General features: G+C 48.3%; 1 protein-coding gene across 2 annotated transcripts in view; it reads right to left on the reverse strand.

Annotated features, from left to right (window-relative positions):
- The window catches only part of MERTK (MER proto-oncogene, tyrosine kinase), a 79123-nt gene that overhangs the window by 51745 nt on the left and 5143 nt on the right, over positions 1–22235 (reverse strand). For both annotated transcript variants that reach the window (XM_090053089.1, XM_090053099.1), the window contains exons 2-6: positions 19732–20158; positions 16882–16982; positions 16365–16538; positions 2547–2633; positions 3–118 (exon numbers count right to left, since the gene is read on the reverse strand). In XM_090053089.1, the coding sequence (XP_089909215.1) occupies positions 3–118; positions 2547–2633; positions 16365–16538; positions 16882–16982; positions 19732–20158 (905 nt within the window). The remainder of the gene's footprint in view (positions 1–2; positions 119–2546; positions 2634–16364; positions 16539–16881; positions 16983–19731; positions 20159–22235) is intronic.

Below are 22235 nucleotides of genomic sequence, written 5' to 3' on the forward strand. Positions count from 1 at the left end.
ACCTGGACACTGCAGCTGTTGAAAGGAGAATAGCCATCAAAGCCTGGGATCCAGGCAATCAAAATGTCATGGGCTGATCTGTTCCGAACATGCACATTTGTGGGTGGAGATGGTATTCCTACAGGAAAAAGCCAGGCAGGTTCAGATCTGGTGTACATAAATGCTATCCTTGATGAACACAATGCTTATCTCGTGTAGCAGGCAGGCATCAGGCTGCAGTTCAAAAACAGCAGATTTAGGCATTTGTGTGGGCAGGGAATACCACTAATTCAGTAAAGAGGAGGCCTGCAAGAGACTCTTGCCTCACTACACAGGAATAGGTTCAGCCTTCCTCATGGTGCCCGCTGGCTGTTTGTGGTACAAGGGAGACACTCACAACCAGAAGATTCTAGAAAGCATATTCAAGTAGCAACACCCAAGCCATGCAGAGAGGTAGAGAACCATGGCACCCCAAGGTTTCCCGACAGCTCCAGACATGGTGGATGTCCTGCAAATGCTCATTCTCTGCGGCAGAGGTGCTTTATGCAAGCTCATGGGTATCCAGGCAATTTAGAAACTGTACATGCTCATGATGCAGGTGTCACATAGTTAAATGTGTTTGGAAAGCTGTATTCCCTCCAGCCCCTTGAAAAGCAGCTCTCCTGGCCAGGTATCACTGATCTACTGCATATGCCAGGTCAGAACTGCACAAGTAACACAGAAAATTGGTTGGATTCAGTGTCTGACAGTCAGAAATATATTTATCCTCATAGGCACACCACTCAGAGGTAGGGGATGGATTGCCTGACTCACGGAGGGGGCAGATAGGCTGGCTACAGAGATATGGAAGGCGTTATAATAGAGCATGGCAGCGGAGATGCCAAATGGTGGGTTTGAAGGCACAGAGAAAGCTGCAGGAAGTGGCAGGGGGGCTGTCACTTGAACAGGTGCCATTGGGACCATTGGCAACTCTTCTCCCCAGCAGTCTTGTGCTGGGCCCAACAGCCAGCAAATGTTCCCCTCTGGGGGAAAAGGACAGGTAAAAGGCAGTACACTTGCCAAGACAGTAATTTTACAAAGAAGGGCCTTGATTTCCTGTCATCTTGGGCTATGTCCCTGGTGCTGACACTGCAGAGAGCTGGGAGTAGCTCTTACCATGCTCTGAACTTCTCTCATGAGCCAGAATAATGTCTCCCTTTGCACAGGGCATCCAGTCCTGACACTGCTCCATCCCATCCTTCCTGGATCCAGCTACCTGCCAACAGAGTGCAGTGGCTATCTGGGTTTGGAGTTGTACCTAGACCCACTGCTCCCTCTGCTTGAATGTGCTGCTGCCATGAGGCCAGGGTGAATACATATACAATGGTATTATGAGGTGCCCCAATTTGCAGGATAAACCATTTTAAAAAGAGGCCATCCAATTAGTTTCCCTGGAAAAATGTTGCAAGCCAGCCTGGCCTGGCTTTAAGCACATGATAGCTTTTGTCCCAGAGCTCTGTTGGCCTGCTGCAGAAGCCCTAGAGAAGTGCATGTATGTTCTTACACTGTCAAGAGAAATGTTTGCAGCCCTCGGTGTCGGAGCAGTGCTATTTTGAAATGCTGACAGCAGGGCAGAGAAGCTGCTGAGTGGAAGAGGACTATTTCTGGGGCAGTTTGTGAGTGCCCTATGGTTGTGAACTGAAAATAGAATTCAGCCTCGATGTGGAGTGAATGTTACATTTCAGAGAAAACTTCCCTGTGACTGCCCAAGTGACTCCTGCAAAAGCATTTCAAGAATTTCCATCATTTCCTATGGAAACTCTGAGGCGGGCTCAGCATACAAAGGAAGGAAGAGAGTGATACAGCCCTTCCAAAACAGACTTTCAGTTGACAGTTCTCTTTTCAAATGAACTTCCAGGCACTTCCTCTCTGAGGGTCAGTCCTGTGGAGCCTGGTGTGCACCACTGGCGCTGAGCGGGCAGGGCAAGGGTGTTGCCACAGTAGGCTCCATGCTCTTGGCTCTCTGCGACATGTTTTTTTTCCTTTGCCAGCTCACGTGGGGTTCCTTCTTGCAGACAATGCTGAAGGGGTGACCCTTCATGCTGCCACTAGAAGACCCTCTTTGAGTAGGTAAAAACGTCAGGCATTTGTTTTCTTTGCTCTTGTCACAACGGTCAGGGAGGTAAATTAAGGTGACATGCTCTACTGTGAAGGTAAGGCTCTCTGGCCACAGTGTGGTGCACTGTGACTACCCACTTCCCTGAACCCTTCCATTGAAAGGACATCCTCCAGTTCTTGGAACACTTGTGGTTTGGCCTCTCTTATCCCAAGGAGAGGATGGAAGCACCTTCTCTCCCTGAGGAAAACAGCCCAAAGAAATGTCTGGTGAGGTGACTGGTGTCATCTCTGGCCCTAACATAGATATATCCTAAGTGAGAAGGAACGACATGGGTATTTGGAACACAGCTTCCAGGAAAATATCCTCATTCCACAGTCTCCCTAGCCACACATGGCAGTAGGGAAGAAGCCAGGCATCCTTCAGAGATGGTAGTATCAGCAGCGAGATGGGCTGCCTCTTCATTCCTTACCTTTTATGTTAATCTGCCCTTCAGTTGATGTACTCAGTCCTTTTCTGTTGTGAGCTTCACAGCTGAAGACTGCTGGTTCATTAAGCCCTGAAATCAGATAATATGGACACTCAAGTGAAGAGTGACAAAAACATGATTTTTCTACCCTGTTTTACTTTCAGTTTCATTCTGCTCTTGACTCAGAGTCTCAGATTACACGAAGGAACAGATTTCCAGGTGTCATTCCCACAGCCCATGCATGCCCAGGAGCACTCCTCCAGGCACCAGGAGGGTAATTCAATAGAAAAATCAAAGCTTCTCCTCATTTTAATGCTTCTTTCTTTTCCCAGAAATACAACCAAGTTCTCTTTGCACTAGCCACATCCAATTTGTCTCAGGCTACATTTCTGCTTCAGCAGGGCATTGGGGCCTAGACTGAAAGGTCAACATCCTGATCCCACTTATGGCACTGAAAGCCTCTAAAGAAGAACCAGAAAGCATACGAGAATGAGAAGCAAGGGGTAGACCCAGTCTTTCAGGTCTTACAGCCTGTCTCAGTTATCCGATTAAAAGCAAACCTGGATGTGGACGGTGCTCAATCTCCGATATCAGGGCACATTTCCAGGACAGGAAATTCAAGGGAGGATCCAAGACAATTTAGGTTATTCCTTGAAGGTTGCTCAAGCCAAGCAACTCTGTGAACTGGCAGAATTACTAAGAACATAAGAATTGCCACTGACTGGGTGAGACCATAGGTCTACCTTGCCCAGTATCCTGTGTCACACAGTGGCTGAGAGTGGGTGCTGAAAGGAAGAAAGAACCAGGTATGAATAGGGCTTTTCCCCACTGTTTGTCTCTCACTTGCAGCTTCCAGCATTTAAGATCTAGGAAGTTCTAATTCAGAGGCTGTGTCTCTAACTCCCATGCTCAATAGCTATTGATGCCTCTTTCCTCCAAGAATGTGTTCAATCCCTTTTTGAACTGTCAATTTCCACAACATCTAGTGGCAATGAATTCCACACTTTAATTTTATACTGCATGAAAAAGAACTTCCTTTTATTAGTTTTAAACTTACTACCTATTAGTTTCATTTTCTGACTCCTACTTCTTATATTGAGAGAAACAAGTAAAGAAATCCCTATTTACTTTTTCTTCGCCATTGAGTAGTTTTTAAACCCTTCTCATGTCCCCGCTTCAAGTATCTCTTTTCTAAACTGAATAGGTCTAGTCTTTTTAGTCTTTGCCAGGGTCCAGACTGGTAATACATAGGATGGCCATGGGGATGCCTCATACAAAGTTCAGGACCCGCCATCTGAAAGGGGGCACCCTGGAAAGCCACTGCTGGACTGAATTCTCAAGGTGAAGTCACCTGAGAGGTTGAAAACCCCAACCTGACTGCTGTTGCCTCCAGTTACAGTAGCCTGGGGACCCTAGGCTGTGTGGGGCTCAGGTCACACTCAGCTGAAGCATTTCCATGGTTCTGCACCCTCCTACATCTGCAACAAACAGGAAGTTCAGAAACTTCTATAAGAGCCCAAAGAGCCACTTTATGAACACTGCTGTCTTCTACACATAAAGCACGCTTTGTCCTCTGAAGCAGGGGGCTGTCTCTCTGCCAGTCCTCTGGGTGTGACTCCCATTCCAGCATGGCAGGTGAGTGTGATGCTCCTCTCTGGGTGTGACTTTTGGGGAAATGTCTTCACACAACTCAGACACATGCCACAGCCAGCCTTACACTTGCTGGGCCAGGGGGTCATGGCAGTACAGCTAAAGCAGAATGGAGCTCAGGGCAGATGAACCACCTAAGTACTAATTAGCTTCCTGGGGTGGGTGGCATTGCAGGGAGTTCTGCAGCCTACACTGCACTCTGTGGGGCTCTGGCTGCACTGCCCAGAGGACCCCACGCTAGCTCATTTAAAGCTGTCTGAGATATGTCTACTAGGCCTATACGAAGCAACAAGTATTTGATTCAGATTTGGATTTGGCCGAATTGGAGGGACAGTGATTCAATTTGGTGATTCAAATCGCTGTCCCGATTCAATCTCACTGATTCAGATTTGGAGATTCAGCACCAATTTAGGGATTTGGCCATAGACTATAATGGGGAATCATTAAAATAGCTATAGCTCTTTTACCATATTTTTGCAGATTCAGATGAAAACGCAGGGAAGGTAGCCCCTTCTGAGGGCATGAAGCCTGCCAAGTTTCACGGAGATAGGTGCAGGGGTTTCTGTGAAAGTGCTCCTCAAACTGTTAAAACTCATATCACTTGTGTGTGTTAAGGCAGAGTGGGACAAAAACAGCAGGGATGGAAGCTGCTCGTGCGGGCATGAAGCTGTAGCAAGAAGCCCCTTGCCTGCACCCTCCCCCTTTTGATGCATTTCTCTTTTCATCTTTTCATCCTTCCACCTTTACTTCCTTCCTCCCCTCCCCCTCTTCTTCTCTCCCTCCATCATAAAGCATAGGTAATGAAATTACAGTCTAATAAGTATTTTATAAAATATAAGCATAAGGATATAAAATTATATAGGTATTTTATAGGGAATTAAATTGTATCTTTATGAAATTATACTTAAAAGGCATTTGTATAAGTATAATGTATTATTCTGTATTCTTATATTTTTCCCATTATCTATCTCACTGTGCCATGTCATTTTACCTTTATATTTCATATTTTATACTTCTAAACTTTTACTGAATATATTTTACTTCAGAAGTAAGTTGTATCCTGTAACAATATTAGAAACCATTGTTGAAAGTGGGGAATCAAACTGCTGCTCCTCTGTGTCGGGTTGATCTCTAAATAATGGGAATGGGGTGAATGAACAAATGATTGAGTAACAGGCATAGCAGGCTGTGATAACAAGGTAAGGAGCAGTGATTAACACCTGCAGACATGAAAAGGAAGAAATCAATACCAGCACTAGGAGTTCATTTAACTCTATTGTCAGCAGTGGTGATGCCTAGGGGGTGCACAGGGATGCATGTATACTCCCTGAGAGTGCTGGTGCACCCCTGAAAGGCTGAGCCCCCCATTTAAGTGACAGGCAGGGGGGCAGGTGGGAGTGTCGGTGCCCCACCCTGTGAGCACCAGTCGGGGAGTGGGAGCACCAGATGAAGCACCTCAGCCACTTCCAGAAGTGCCGTGGTCGCTTCCCAGTCAGCGTGATCAGCCACTGAGGGAACCCCGCCCCAGTCAGCAACATTGGCCATGCGGGGACCCGCCTGGTTGCTGACTGATCATGGGGTGGGGTGGGAGGAATGTGCCCCCCCCCCCCCCCCCCCCGCCCAACTAAGGTGGCACCAGTCACCCATGATTGTCAGCGCAACAAGGCCTCTGGTTTGAGTTAATCAATGCTGGAGACCAGTTCCTAAGATTGAATACAACCTGATCAACTGCTCCCATTCATGCCCACTCCCATTCATGCCCATGGTCACCCCATCTCCCTCCTTCTTCTCAGTTTGTCTGCTGCAAGCCTTCCAAATCTCTGAATCTCTCTGAATCAATTCAGAGGCTTCTGATTCAATTCCGACCTTTTAAGAGGTCTCCCACTTCGATTTGGAGATTTGGCTGCTGAATCGGGTCGAACCTCCTCCAAATCAAATCAGCTACTGAAGCTTTGCACAGCCCTACCATTAAGTCCACCTCCACCAGGGTTTGTTAGTTTTGTCATTCCTCTGAGCCATAAACACACACACTATGGCTGAGATGCTCAATTGATATGAAATGACATGGAGTCAATGGCCTTGCTGAGGCACACTGGCTCCTCTGCTTTTATCAGTGACTTCTTTGGCCATCCTTTCAGCTCTCACTCCCCTGAAAGCCCTTTTGCTGCCCCCAAGGAATGTTAAATCCTATAAGACTATTTTAGCCAGATTGGAAGCAATCAGTTTTCTACCCATCTCCCTGTCAATCAAACCCAATGCCCAAGCATGGATTGAAAAGCACAGTGCAGAAACTCAGACCTATATAGAATTCTTCAAGCAGCAAACAATACATACTTTCCATTTAATCTTCATGCCCAGGGCAAATAATCTTCCAGTTGTGTTTAGGCTGCAGTTCACTTTGGTACCAAAATGGTTGGGGGGAGAGGAGGCGGCGCTAACAGGGCAGAAATACTGCCTACAGATCATGCCATTGCTTTTCCCAGCAGCTTTAGACCATGATCATGTGATGGTCAGTATTTCTACTGGCAACTGTTTCATTCAAGTAGGTCCTAAAATTCTGTGATTAAAACTTAACAATATGTGACATACTCTCCTGTTCCTGCATCTCCACAGATCTCAGTCACATGAGGAAATCAAGAGGAGAATCTGGCCCACCTTCTCTAAAGCTGGCTTTGTTTTATGCAATACTCAGGCTTTCTTGAAGTGTTCCTGACTATTTTCCAAGGCACGTTCACTCCGTAAACCACATGGCTCCAGTCCTGCCAAGTAATGCACATGCTTAACTGTGCTCACATGTGGGTGTTTGAAGGAAGGGGGCCTGTGTTTCTTTGGTTCTTCTGGTCTCCAGTGCTTATAGGCCCCTCCTGCAGTTTTGGTTTGTTTTGATTTAGTGATATTGCATTAAAGTGCTGAAAACACACAGCACAATCAGTACAGGTCAGTTTGAAAGGCCTAGTTCTACTCCCAGAACATGGTCAAGGCAGAGACGTGCATGTAAAAGAGAGCTGAGTTTAGCCAGCAGAGAAACCTGTATGCCCCTGTACAGCTGGGAAACCAGGAAGGTCACTCTTCAGGTAGAGCCACACTGAGAACAGGTATCTGGGCCTGGGAGTTGGGATGTTTGTGTAGAGCAGAGGTAAGCAACCCCTAGCACGGGTGCTAGAGCATAGCACACTAAGGCATTTTGCTTAGCATACATGCCTGATGGCAGACAGTCAGAAAGGTGCTGGGGTTGTATTGCCACAACAAGGATCAGGCCCTTTATATCTCCCTCACTGCATGCCCTGGCATGCCAACATCTTACAAGTCAAAGTTGTAGGTGTTTTCTGCCCCAAAACATTGCCAACCCCTGGTGTAGAGGCTGACTGAGCTCAGAAGAAAGGGCTTTGCAGAAAGGATGCCCTGAGGAGACTATACGTAACAAATCCCCTACCATTCACTGCTGGGGTCCAGGCACTGATAGTACCCTCAACTCCCCTGCTCTCTTTCTGAAGAACACTGTAATTGAACATTGCAGCTTGCTGGGGTGTAGTGTGCCTTGAGACAGGGGAGTAGGCAGCCCCAGGCCTCCATAATCGACACCCGCACTGAGGCATGTGGAGACAGGGGAGCAGCAACTCAGGGCTGCCGCTCCCCCATCTCCATGTACTGCTGCCTGGATTGCTGGGGCACAGCATGCCTCAGTGCAGGGGCTGCCTGCCAGCTAGCCCTGTGCTGAGGCACCCTGTGCCCCAGCCAGCCTTCCCTACAGCATATGGAGCAGTGGGACAATGTGTCCCACTGCAAAGTGCATGGGCAGGCGCATGCACTGTGGCACAAAGTAGCAACACAAAACTGTGCCACTATTTGTGCTGTTGCAAACTCACATCCCTACATGTGTGGACGCAGCCATTTTATGTTAGAATAAGATGGATATGAGTCAGTGGTGTGTCTTTGTTGCCAAGAAATCTAACAGCATACTGGGCTGCATTAGTATGAGTGTTGCCAGCAGATCAAGGGAAGTAATTATTCCACTGGTGAGGCCACATCAGAGTACCGTGTCCAGTTTTGGGTCCCCCACTATAGAAAGGATGTGGACAAGTTGGAAAGTCCAGCAGAGGGCAACAAAAATGGTTATGGGGCTGGGGCACATGACTTCTGAGAAGACACTGAAAGAAATGGATGTATTTAGTCTGCAAAAAGGAAGAGTGAGGAGGGATTTGACAGCACCCTTTAACTAACTGAAGGCTGGTTCCAAAGAGGATGGAGCTAGACTGTTCTCAGTGGTGACAGATGACAGAACAAGGAGCAATGGGCTCAAGTTGCAGCAAGAAAGGTTTAGGATGGATATTAGGAAAAACTCTCTCACTAGGAGGGTGATGAAGCATTGGAACAGGTTACCCAGAGAGGTAGTGGAAGCTCCATCCTTGGAGGTTTTTAAGGCTCAGCTTGACAAAACCCTGTCTGGAATTATCTAGTTGGGGATGGTCCTGGTTTGAGAAGGGGGATTAACTAGATGACTTCCTGAGGGCCCTTCCAACACTAATTTTCTATGATTCTATGTTCTGCAATCTGGTGCCAAGATCTGCAGTGAATCAGACATGTGCACAGCTGTCTGGAATCCTGTCCTAGACTGGTGCACAGCAGCCACCTTTCAATGGCCTTATCGTAGACACCAGTCTTCCCTTAGGGGTAGAAGCCACAAAACCAGGCTTTATTTTCAGAATCCAGAAGAAAGGGGAAGTATTCTCACACACTAGACTGGAGAATTCTTTATCAGCTGTTGTTGACATGAAGTTCAAAAGGCCCTGCCCTGTGTGTCACACTCCTTCTCTGCCTGATCCTTCACAGTACTCTTTGGGACACTGGCTCCTTGGCCTGGAAGGAAGGCAAGGACCTGAGATTTGGGCTCCCCAGAGGATTAGTTGTTGGCTCCCACACTTAAGTGCCACATGTCAAATAGAAAGGATACAAAGAGCTCTAAAGCTACTACTGACCTGCTCAGTCATGGGAGTTGGGGAGCCCAGTAGCAATTTTGCTGCTGCACACAGCTGTCCACACAGGAAATTTTTTGCCACTGGACAATTCTCTGCCTCAGGCATGGCTGTTAAGCAGCTGTGTCCTCATCCACTACTGGGAACCACAGAGGATTTCAGGGGCTCAGATTCTACTTTTACTTGCCCTGGTGCCTGCAGAGTGGGAGGGTGGGAGCCTGGCTGTAGAGGAGGGAAGCTGTACCTTTCATTGCTCAAAATGAGACCTGGAGGAGGAAGTTTTCATGCCTGCACCTCCACCCTCTGATCTGGGGTGGCTGGGTCCCTAGCACTGCATTCCAGTGAGTCCTACCCCAGATATAGCAGGGCTGTTGATCAGTAATCTGGCCACAGACATCCAGGTGAGGGAGATTAAACAGATTAAACAGCCTCTTACCAGTGTCTAGTGCAAAACTAAAATAAATCTGCTTGCTGTGAGTCAATACCACCTTCAAGTCTGTGGAAATTTTATCACAAACTTCAGCAGGAGCAGAATTTGTTCCTGTCCAGGATGACTAGAACTCCTGAAATCACAGAACCCTTTCATATCACTTCTGCTGCAGAACCCCTACTCCTATCTAAAGACTAACACGGAGCCAGTGACCCAACCCCGCAATGGTGGTCCACTGTCTTCCAGCCTGCTCTGCCATTATCTCCAATCTCTTTGCAGAACTCCTGATGAGCTATCATGAAACCACAGGTTCAACAGAACACAGTTTGGAAACCACTGGACTATGATACGTTGGATTAATAAGCCTTATTCAGTGGCAAGTCAACTGAGCTGTTTTTCTGTCATTACAGTATTAAAGGCTTGTTGCAATGCTCTACAGCTCTTCCATAGAGATGAGGGTTTCACACACACACACATGCAAGATGTTCTCCTCCTTTGAAAATCTCTATTGTAAATCTCTATCTCTGTTGTATTCCATCAACACCGGCTACCTTGTTATTCTTCATTTTCCCGATGGCACTCCCGACTAATTAAGGACAATAAGAAGTCCTTTTTTAAATACATAGGGGGTAAAAAGAAGGTCCCAGGTAATGTGGGGCCCTCGCAGGACGCGTTGGGAAATTTGGTCGTCACACCAGATGGCAAAGCTAACATGTTTAATGATTTCTTTGCCTCTGTCTTCCTAAGTAGGGACCAGAACAGCCACCTCCCTGCTGGGCCCCCTTCGGGCCCCGGGGGAGGCACACCTGGGCCAAGGGTTAGCGAGGATTTAGTTAGGGAGCTTCTGGAGGGGCTGGACATATTCAAGTCAGCCAGTCCGGATGATCTCCACCCTAGAGTTCTAAAGGAATTGGCCGAGGTCATTGCAAGACCCCTGGCACAGCTTTACGAGCACTTGTGGGGCTCAGGAGTGGTGCCGGAGGATTGGAAGAGGGCCAAAGTGGTTTCCATCTTCAAAAAAGGGATGAAAGAGGACTCGGGAAGCTATAGGCCAGTTAGTCTTACCTCGATCCTAGGCAAGCTGTTCGAGAAAATTATTCTGGCACACATCCAGGAGGGGCCAGCAGGGGACTGCATGCTTAGGGGCAACCAACATGGGCTCATTAGTGGCAGGTCCCGTCAGACCAACCTGGTGGCCTTTTATGATGATCACCAGATCATTAGATGCAGGGGTAGCAGTGGACATAGTCTTCCTGGACTTCCGGAAGGCTTTTGACACTGTCTCTCACCCCGTTCTCATTAAGAAACTGGGGGGCTGTGGTGTAGACACCCACACAGTCAAATGGGTCGCCAACTGGCTGGAGGGCCACACCCAGAGGGTGGTAGTGGATGGGTCCTTCTCAACCTGGAAGGACGTGGGCAGTGGGGTTCTGCAGGGCTCGGTCCTCTGGCCCGCGCTGTTCAACATCTTCATCAGTGATTTGGACGAGGGGGTAAAAAGCACCCTGTTCAAATTTGCTGATGACACTAAGATGTGGGGGGATGTGGGCACACTAGAAGGAAGCAACAGGATACAATCAGACCTAGACAGGTTACAAAGGTGGGCGGATAAGAATAGGATGGGGTTCAACACAGACAAGTGCAAGGCGATGCACCTGGGGAGGAAGAACCAGCACCATACCTACCGGTTAGGGAACTCCCCTCTTGTCAGCACGGAGGTGGAAAAGGATCTTGGAGTCATCACTGACTCCAAGATGAACATGGGCCAGCAGTGTGGGGAGGCAGTTAGGAAGGCCAACCGCACCTTGTCATGCATCCACAGATGCATTTCAAGCAGGTCCAAAGAGGTGATCCTCCCCCTCTATGCGGCACTGGTCAGGCCACAGCTGGAGTGCTGCGTCCAGTTCTGGGCGCCACACTTCAAGAGGGATGTGGACAACATGGAGAGGGTCCAGAGGAGGGCCACTCGCATGATCAGGGGACAGCAGGGCAGGCCCTATGAGGAGAGGCTACGGGACCTGAACCTGTTCAGCCTCCACAAGAGAAGGCTGAGGGGGGATCTCATGGCCTGTTATAAACTAGCCAGGGGGGATCAGCAGGCATTGGGGGAGTCACTGTTCCCCCGAGCACTGCCAGGAGTGACCAGGAATAACGGTCACAAGCTGGCAGAGGGCAGGTTTAGGCTAGATATCAGGAGGCGCTACTTCACTGTCAGGGCAGCTAGGATCTGGAACCAACTTCCAAGAGAAGTGGTGCAGGCTTCTACCTTGGGGGTTTTTAAGAGGAGGTTAGATGAACACCTTGCTGGGGTCATTTGACCCCAGTACTCTTTCCTGCCATGGCAGGTGGTCGGACTAGATAATCTGCTCAGGTCCCTTCCGACCCTAGAAACTACGAAACTATGACCTTTGCCAGGGTAGACAGCAAACCAAGGTCTTCTCTGATTGATTTTTGTGGAAAATTGTTGATCTTATCTTCATTGACAGTTGAGTCATGATTCAGAAGGTCCTGGAAATGTTCTTTCCAGCAAGCATTGATGGATTCACTGTCTTTCAGGAGTGTTGTTCCATCTTTCAATCTTGCAGGATTAAGGCCTTGAGTGTTAGGGCTGTATACTGTGTGGGGTGTGGGGAAGGTGTGGCTGTGGGGTGAGGGAGCTTGTGGGTACATGTGTGGATATGTGGGATGTGGGGGGGAGGGTAGCTGAGGTGTGTGAGTGCATGTGTATGATGGGGTGTGCTTGTGGGACTCACCTTATAAACACACAAAAACACCCCCCCCATTGTCTTCTTGTACTCAAAAGTTTCCCATTTTCACTCACTCCCCCTGTAAAGACAACACCATATTTTTTTCCAAACCTATTTTCCTGTCAGGCAGTGGATCTCTAAGCAAGAACTGACTGACTTTCAAGCCCCTACTTTTGACAGTTCATTGACGTGAATGCCTCACACTGAAAATGCCTGCACCCCACACAGTCCTGACTCACATTTGCAGTTGCTTTGACCTTTCTAAGGCCACTGCATGGATCCAACCTAAAGTTTGCCAAACAGGGACATAGAAAATGCAGGACGAATGAGTCACATGTTCCAACTTTCACTGCCTTTTAAATCTATCTTTGGAATCCATGACATGCCAGTCATAACATCTCTGGTAATTATCTAGGAACTTTGTTCTAAAGAGTGAATCAAGCATCCCCTCTCCCTTTTCTCTTGTGGATAGTGATAATGGGAATGAAGGGACTTCTCTATCCATCCTGGGTTTCCAGGGGCTCTATCCCCTACCTGATCTCTGCTAATCCTTCCTGTCTCCTTGGGTATTCGAGGTTCTTCCACATCTATATTTGTTCTGTCTTCTGAGGCTAGAAGCAGCAGTTGACAGTAACCAGATGTGACCTCTCTTACAGTCACATTGATAGGAGACCTTGTAATCACATTGCTCTGACATGCTGCTTGCACTAACACAGACACAAGCACCCAGGGAGATGAGTCTGCAGGTAGAATAAGTCATCTGTACATATATATACCCAAACCAGTCAGCTAGTCCCATAGCTGTTCTAACCTGAACAGGCTTCAATGGCAACAGGAGCTGCAAGTGGTCAGAGATCACTGGAATGAAGGGGCAACTTGCTCTATGTGAGGGCAATCCCCTGTGGCCAACTAAGCCAGCCTATACCAGAGAGACACAGACTGCTCTAGCACATGGGAGAATTTCACCACAGGACCTTCTCCGATCTCTACCCCCCCTGTTTCAGTGCTTTGCTCAGTGCACCAGGACCTCATCCAGCTCTCAGGGATGTGAGCCAGGGAGCACCCAATTCCCTGGACAGCCTCTTCCTGTTCCTGCTGAAGCCAATGGCAGCATTCCCACAGGTCCAGCACTTAGAGGACAGGAAATATAGTGTTCCCTGCCCTGGGCAGAACACATGGCTGCCACATAGGAAGTCACCCTCCCACATTACTTGAGATGAAGGAAACTGCTGCATGGGCTGATGGTCAGACTGACTTGGAGCAGTGGCAGGGCCAGAACCAGAGCCAACAACTCTGTTGTTTTGGGCTCCCTACACCAGTGTCATCTCTAGCCTTCTGCAAAGTCTTTGGGCTTGCAGCTTGCTGTGGATGCAACTCTGGTGCTGCTGGGAACTGCTGGGCACCGATCAGCCTGGCCAAGGGATGGAAAAATTAATTTATTGGCTACTAAGGAAGGAAAAGAGTTTGACACAAACTTCTCTTTCAGAAGAAATATTAGTCCCTCTGAAGAATGGGCCAGAAGCCAGAACTCCAGTGACTTTGCTTCAGGGGACAAAAGATTCACCTGGCTCATCCAAAGTATGACTGGGTTGTGCCCTGTGTAGGGGGCATACCCCAAGCTTGCCATACATCCTAGTTGGATGGCACCAACAGTGTAGCTCCCTGTTTTTGCCACACTTGAGAAAATAAATCCAGACTTGGATGCCTAAGATAGGACTCAGGGTTGGCACAGCACTTCCCCAGGAAAGCTGGACCTGACTGGGAGAGGAAGGGAGGATGGCTCAGGGTGTTCATTTGGCACCTGGGAGACCCGGTGCTGCCCTGCCCTGCCACTGGCCTTGAGCAAGGCACTCAATCTCCCACTGTGGTGTCCATGGAGGAAGTGTGTTCATCTCAGGTTCCCCCAGGTCACTTGTAACCTGCAGTTCTACTATCGTTACCAACCTTACATTAGGACAATGGACACAATAGGACGACAGGACTGAGCCCTGTGACCGGCTGCTACGCAAAAGCTTGTCTCTGAGACATGGCAATAATGCCTCCTCTGTCTTCAGGACACGATCTGGGGCCTTTCACCACAGAAACAATAAGACCAAGTCAGCTTTTCTGAATTAGGGAGACTCTCCACGCATTTGCATTGAGCAGAACACACTGTGCAGGCATGCAAGAGGTTATAGCTAAGGAACAACTCCACAGGGACATGCTTCACTGCTAGAGGAAAACAAAGGGAAAAATGCTGGACATGCTAGCCTTCAGCCTCAGTGTCCCCCATGGACCCCTAGATGTCATCAGTAGCAGGAGAGCATGCTGTAAAGGAAAGGTAGTCATGGCTAAAGGAAGGAACGCCATAGTAAAGAGAGAAGCAGTGCCTTTGCGCAGGGACCTGGAATCCCATCCCCTGCTGATATTAAAAGCACAGGGTCCACCCAAAAACCCAGTGCCTCTTCACAGCTTCCCATTCTCCACTAAAGGCTGGGTGGCCACCAATTATTTCACCCTGTGCAGTAGCAGCCATGTTGGGAAGGGCAGGACAGCCATGGGATCCTGAACGCTGACAGAAGCCCATGGGCCTCCAGTCAGGGGGCTGGGGGGGGCCAAGAGGTATACTTTAAGTTGTGTGTCTGGAGAGACCCAGAAACAAAGCAAACTGTTTCAGGGTCCATTTCCATCAGTTCCTCTGGGCTCTCAGGGTCTGTCTACACCAGGGAGGCAGAAAGTACTGCTGTCCAGTGCTGCACTCAAGACCTGGGTTTCTGAAGTACTCAAGAATAGCAGCTTGAGGTATTCCTCAGAGTGTCCTCAGCTCCCTACCCCATATCCCTGGCGTTGATGTATGCAGACAGGAGTGGGTGGGGCCCACTTGTGCATGTGCATCACAAGGCACCTCCTCTGAGAACAAGACTGAGTTCTCTGTCACTGTGGTGTAGAGACCTACGCTCGACAAACAAAAAATCTTCCCATTCAAAATTCAGACTCTACACCCTTTCACAGCAGCCCCACAGGATGCTCGCTGAGGACAACCAAGTAAATTGGAGATGCCTTCAAAGAGGTCATCTGAGAGCAGTGACGAACTTACATGGGAAAGAAACCTGCTTTGCTAAAATGGGTGTCTAGGAGTTTTTCATCCTCTTACTAACCTTACTAATGTTCCAGCTCATTCTGGTAGGCAGGTTAGCTGAAATGAAGTGGTTCTATTTTCCTAATTTACAGGAGAAATTCCTAACAAATTCTGTGGGATTATATCTAAGCCTATAAATAAACCAAAAGAAGCTTGCAGTCATTGTAGGCCACTGGCCAAATAACGTCCAAGAGCAACTTCTACAACAACCAGCTAGCTCCAGGGTGTACATTGCAGAGTGACACTGAGGAAAGAAACCACGTCCCAGTTAGATCACTTTATCTATTAAGCCAGTGCTCACCCTTTTCATATCCCTGCACAGATACAGTATTCAATTAAACACTTAAAGCAAAATATGTGCTGAATGAAGGGAGTGCTACAGTGAAATGAATGGAGTGCTGCAGTGGATGGCAAGTACCTGCATGTCTGGCAGGTCCCCCTGCTATTGCAAAGAACCTCTCCACAAAATCAGCTGTCGTAGTGCCTGTCTTTACTGCTCAGATGGACATATTCAATGGCTGCAGGTCTGAACACATTCCCTTACCTGTGCACATCAGCCCTTCAGAGATGCAGTGCATGGGTTGACATGTAATTCAATGCTTTTCCAAGAGCTGTGACTTATCTAGGACATGTGCCCAGGCTAGGACTTTTCCAGGGAAGAGGCTTCCTGACCTTTCACACACGAGGTGATATTAGAACCTAATGGTCACATTAGCAGTTTAGCTGTTCCTCCATTAAATTAGCAAACAGGAGATGGGTACTGGCACCTAACTGCCTGCCACAAAGTACAATAAACAAAGCCAGGTGCTTTACAATCAGAGTCCAGCATTCTCTTGTTCAAGTGATGGGCAGGCAGTGCATCCCTTCCCACCCCCTTTCCTTCAGTGGCACCACTATACTCACCTGGCACAATTAGAATGGAGGGAGAAATGTCAGGTTTTTCATTCACTTTGCTGCTGTTCCAAAACCAGTGAATCTGTACAGGCTCTGGAGGCCCCACCGCATGGCAGGTGAGATTGAAAGGCCTGTTCCTACTAACATTCAGGCTCCGGGGCTGCTGGATGAAGTGTGGGAGACCTGTGCAGACAGACACAAAAAACACTGGGCTCTAGAAACAACAGTGATCGGGACTCACTATAGCAACTGCCTTAATAATCGGTCATGCCTGGATTTGGCAGCAGTGTTGGTGATAGGCTGGAAGTTCCCTCAGTCCTGTGTCTACTGTGATGCCTGCTCTCAGCAGAAGTATCACAGTCCCTGCTGGCCTGAATTCAGCATTGCCTCCCACCCCTCTCTGCTCCTGGATCTCTCCAGGTGCAGTCCCAGTGGCCCAGTTCTATTTCTGCACTCTCATGTGAACTCCCCTGGTCTCAGTGCTTCTGCAGCCCTCTGCCATTGGCATTTTCCAAGCTAGGCATACCTTCCAGCTGAACAAATATTGGGTCTGACACGATCTCATCATTGTGGATTTTCAGCTTACAGCTGTAGGATCCATTATCGGAGCGCTGTGCACGGATTATGCTGCAGGGGAAAAGGAAAGAGTTACCAGTGCTTGGTCATTTGCCTCTAGACTGACCCCAAACAGCTTCTGTTCCTTGGTACACATGGAAAGAAATGCCATAATCCTTCCAAAACTGGTCTAAATAATGTTAATGCAAAAATGGTGTTTACAGTTGAAGTCAAGCACTCCAAGGTTCAGAAACACCAGGACGAAAGGTAAGTGTTCAGACTCAAGTCAAAAGGGAGTTTCTCCACACAGGCTGCTGCTGCATCAGTGTAGGCCAAGTAGTGTTCACTCCACAATCTTCTCTTCATCATCTGATTTCTCTGTTGTTCAGTCAGTGTTTGGCTGCCAGCCTTATTACTTGGCTTGCTAGTCAAAGACAGAATGAGTAATTTCTTCATAGGTTTTTTGCTTCTCACAACAGTTTTGAAGTGCTTCAAAGATGTTACTTTGTTCTCACAAACCCATGAGGTGATCAGACATTATTATTATTACCTGCTTAACAGGTGGGGAGCAGAGACAGAGATTAAAGTCAAAAGTGTCCACTAATTTTCAGTGCCCTGTTTGATGCAGTTAGACCTGATTTTTCATAATTAAACCTTACAAAGGACTTGTAAGTTCAAAGCCTAGCTCCCACTGATTCAGTAGTTACAGGGAGTGCTCAGAATTTCTGCAAAATCAGAGTCTAGATTTGTTAAACTGGGAACCCAGAAAATGAAAATTGCATTTAGGGGCCAGGTGTGAAATGTATGGTGTAAATGATTTTCCCAGCATCACAAGAGAGCTCAGTGGCAGAGGCAGGGACAGAAATCAAGTCTCCAGGGAAACATTCAAGTGCATTAACCATGAGACCACCTGTTCTGTTTCTGTAGTGCCCCACCTTCTTTGCTGGACACCTTTTGGCTTCTGCAACAAAGGCATAAACCTGTTTTGGCCCTGGCACACCATCTACCTTGCACAATGCAGGACACAGGGGCCTCTAGGAAAACTAGTCTGCACTTATGTAATTAAAGGCTGCCTTGTGATGCACATGCACAAGGGAGACAAATTAAGATGGATGGTAACCAATACCCAGGCATTTCTTAAATCTTGGGTGCTTGACTGAGCAACCTGGATGTCCTGGAAATGCAGTGCTGTGTATGCAAGTGCCCTGGTTTAAAAAAATAAGCAAACAGAAACTTCATCATCTGGCATCATTCTGACCCACTGAGGTCATTGGCAGGACTGGAGGCTCTGCTGTGCTGGCTGGCAGAGCAGCTAATACTAGGGGTGCACCGATAGAGATTTTCAGGACAGATACTGATAGCTGATTATTCACCAACCATATCAGCTGATACCAGTCTGATAACTGATATTCAGGAATGCATCCAGGCAGCATGGAGAGCAGTGCCCTACAGGTAAGTCTGTGGAGGTGAAGGGGCATAAGGGAGGGAAGGGATGTGTGGGGGGTAGGCCCCCATGTTTAGGGAGTGAGTGGGGTAGGGGCGGGGGGCACTGCCCAGCCAGGGCAGTGAATGGGACCCTGGTGCCAGGGCAGGGAGAAGGACAGCTGCAGGCGGCTCATTCAGAGGATCAGCATCCTGACACTTAAAAATGGCAGGGGGGTGCTTGAACTAAAGCTGGTCAAATGAGCTTTAGTTCAAGCGCTGCCACCACCATTTTTAAGCATGGGGACACTTATGCGAGGTGAGGGAAGAAGTGGGATGCCTGCTGTGGGCTTGGGTCTCTCCACCCTGCTGCCTTTGCCCTGGGAGCCATATGCTGGCTGTGCCGTGTCCCCTGCTTGCCCAGAGGCAGGGGACACAACTTGCTGCCCCCGCTCCTGCTGGGGGGACAGTGGACATGCAGCTGCTGCCAAGTTCCCAGGGCAAAGGAAGCAAGTCAGAGAGCCCTGAGCCCACAGTGGGCAGCCTGCATCTGCCCCACGCACAAATCTGGGGGCAGGGGACACATGCCCTCGTCCCATCACTGAGTAGTGCGTGCAGCAGCAGGGAGCCACTTCCACCCTCTCCCCCTGCACCCCCTAGACAAACTGCCTGCAGCTCCATCCCACTCCCCGCCCCAGCCCCAAGGTCCCATTCACCACCCTGACTGGGTAGCACCTCCACCCCAGCTTCAGCCCCTGCCTAACTCCCTCCCTCACCATGGGGGGGGCCTCGATCTGCACCCCCCACACCGCTTTCCTCCCCCACACACCTTCCCCTCCACCAGCGATGTTGGGCAGAAAATTGTCTGCAAAAAAGCTGCCCAGCTCTTTTGGGCTGCGCTACCTCAGGGCTCTCCACACTGTCTGCTCCAAGGTGCCTGATGCTGGAGCCCAGAGCAGCTCTTTGCAGCCTCCTGGCTGCAGCCAGCCCAGGCTCTGGGTAGCTGCTGCCTGCCACAGAGCTCGGGCTCCTTGCAGCAGGGCTTGCAGACTCCCAGCCACCTGCTGGGAAGAGCCTGGGCTCCACAGCTGGCAGCAGCTGGCTCCTTGTCTGTCTCTCTCTCTCACCCTCTTTTCCTCTCTCTCTCGCCCCTTCCTCCTCCCAAAACTATGGCAAAAGATTTGGCATGCCATGCATCGCACAGCCCTTTAAATTCCCAAGTAATAATATGCTACTTAAATGGTTGAGAAACACTGGTCTACACAAACACTGGAGGGGTGGCAGTGGCCCACAGATAGAAAAAGTTTGGGAACCACTGATCTAAGCCACCAGCCACTAGACATTCCTGAAATGAAAACAGCAATCAGTTAGCACCACTCCAGACATCTTTATAAATTACCTGAAGGTAGCGATCAATGTTATTTCTTCCCCATCAAAAACCTCGTAATATCGGCTGGCTATGCGGTCAGGTACATGCAGTTCCTTCCCATCTTTCCACAAGGCAATAACAAAAGAATCTTGATTGATTAATAATCGAGGTACATTAATTGAGCAATTAAAAGTGACATCTGTATCCTCATTAATTACTATGTGTCGTACTGTGGGATTAAATTTAACTGACTGCATTGAGTGGTTTACAAGTCCGCCATTTGCATGGCCAGTCCTTGACTCCTCAGGTTGCATTTGTGTACTGCTCTGGGTGGGACGGTTCATCTTGATTAGAAGGGACCGGGGAAATCGGGATGCAGTGGCTGAGTCCACTGAAGCTGCTTTTCTGGGTGGCACCAGGTGTGATGTCCTTGTTTCTGATCCTCCTTCATCTTTATCTGTAAAACAACACCCACACTTTATAACCTCTTTCAATATCAGAAGGCAGACTTCCACCTGACTTGAGGGTATCTCCTGCAGAGACCCTCTCACAGCTACAGCTCAGCAGCTACAGGACTCTCTCCATCCGTGGCAGCATGGTTCCTACTGCTCACCCATATTACAAGCTCTGGTGGGAGCAGGGAGCACAGCTGGTTGAAGAGACTGGCTTCCACACAGGGTGGCTCCTCCCTTTGTGGATCTCTAGGGGCCTTCCCCACACAACCCCTAGACCTACAAACTTTAGGCTGTGTACTGCCAAGGATGTTTCCTCAAATGCTTCCTTTACTGTGGTATGAAATAACCCTATAAAAAGCACTCCACATAAATGGAGAAGCCAAGTTACAAAGAGAATGAGACAGACACACAAACATGTGCTCTCTGCATGAATCACTGTGTTTGAGGAGTCCAACTGGCCCTCCTCCCAGGACTCATTTGAGCTGGAGCATGGAAGCACTCAGCTGAGATGTTGGCACCAAAAATAGATGAGTAACTTGTGGCTGTGTTGTGTTAATAAAAACGTCTTATAGAGTAGAAAATGCTTCATGGCATATAAACTCATAGCCCCTCCTATTCATACACCCAATCCTAATAGGACCATTTGTAATTTTGTATAAGGGAGTGAGGCAAAAAGAGTTCTCTGCTTGGTGCAGTGGACTGTGTTGAAACAGAACAGGCATGGTCAATGCAAGGCATTTTGGTTGACTTGCTAAATTGAGGTGTGTGTCCCACCCTGAGATACAAAGTCATTGCTGCTGTCAGGTCAGGCAACCCCCCTAATGGCTCCTGTTTTAGAATGTAAGCAGATCTGAAGGTCCCCGAGCAGAAAAGGTTTGGGATAGAAACCCTCTAGGAAAAGCTAAGCTTGGGAGAATGCTAGAGCTGAAGTTACTGTGAACTCAGCAACAGCAAAACAAAAATGGGTGGGAAAGTCACCCAACCATACAGACCTAGCATACACTTGAGCCTCTGTGCTTTTCTAACCTGGGTTCAAGCCTGGACTGCAGCCTTCCACTCACAGCTGAGAGCTGTCTAAGGACTTCCAGTATGTGAGCTGTGGAGTCTCAAGGGTGACCCCAAGTCTGGCAGAACAAAGCAAGTACTCAAGCAAAAGGATGAACTTGTACACATGAGCAAGGCTTGAAATCCAAAGTCTCTTCTTTCCTTTGCCCTGGACCAGGTTGTTTGATTGTGGGCAAAGTCCATTAGCCTCTGTGCCTTGGTGTCCTTATTGATGAAATGGGACTACTACCTTGCATAGAATATTAATGGCAAAAGGCAGGGTAGAGATGCACCTTAAAGACTAACAAAATCAGAGCTGTATACATTTTTGTGAACCACAGCTCACTTCATCAGAAGCTGAGCACAGTACTGTATATAGAATCTGATTAAGTGAACTGTAGCTCATGAAAGCGTATGCATGTTTTGATTCTGGTAGTCTATAAAGTGCACTTCTACTCTAGCTTCCGCTTGACTTCAAGGTAACATAAATAGCTACCTCTCTTTGCAAAGGAACCAATGATTACAAAGTGCTTTACCTGGGAGGCAATTACTATGGAGGTTTTCCCTGCTGACACCCTGGTCAGCAGCAGCCTGAAAGTAACACACATTGCCTCCTGAAAATACAGTGCGACATATTATTTAACACTGATGAGGAATATTAAGCATTCAACTTACTTTTTCCTCCTAGCTTGCTAGCATTTCCCACTCTTGCCTGTACAAGTCTTTAAGAGGAGCAATAAAAACATTCTAAGAAATAAAGCAGCATACTTTAAGAGAAGAATACTTTCCAGATAAATATTTTTACTAGTTTAGTTTTCATAGTTTCATAGTTTCTAGGGTCGGAAGGGACCTGAACAGATCATGAAGTCCGACCCCCTGCCATGGCAGGAAAGAGTACTGGGGTCAAACGACCCCAGCAAGGTGTTCATCTAACCTCCTCTTAAAAACCCCCAGGGTAGGAGCCTGCACAACATCCCTTGGAAGTTGGTTCCAGGCCCTAGCCGCCCTGACTGTGAAATAGCGGCTCCTGACGTC

The sequence above is a fragment of the Crocodylus siamensis genome, chromosome 1, assembly GCF_052110815.1.
Source record: "Crocodylus siamensis isolate JL-2025a chromosome 1, ASM5211081v1, whole genome shotgun sequence".
Lineage (NCBI taxonomy): Eukaryota > Metazoa > Chordata > Crocodylia > Crocodylidae > Crocodylus > Crocodylus siamensis.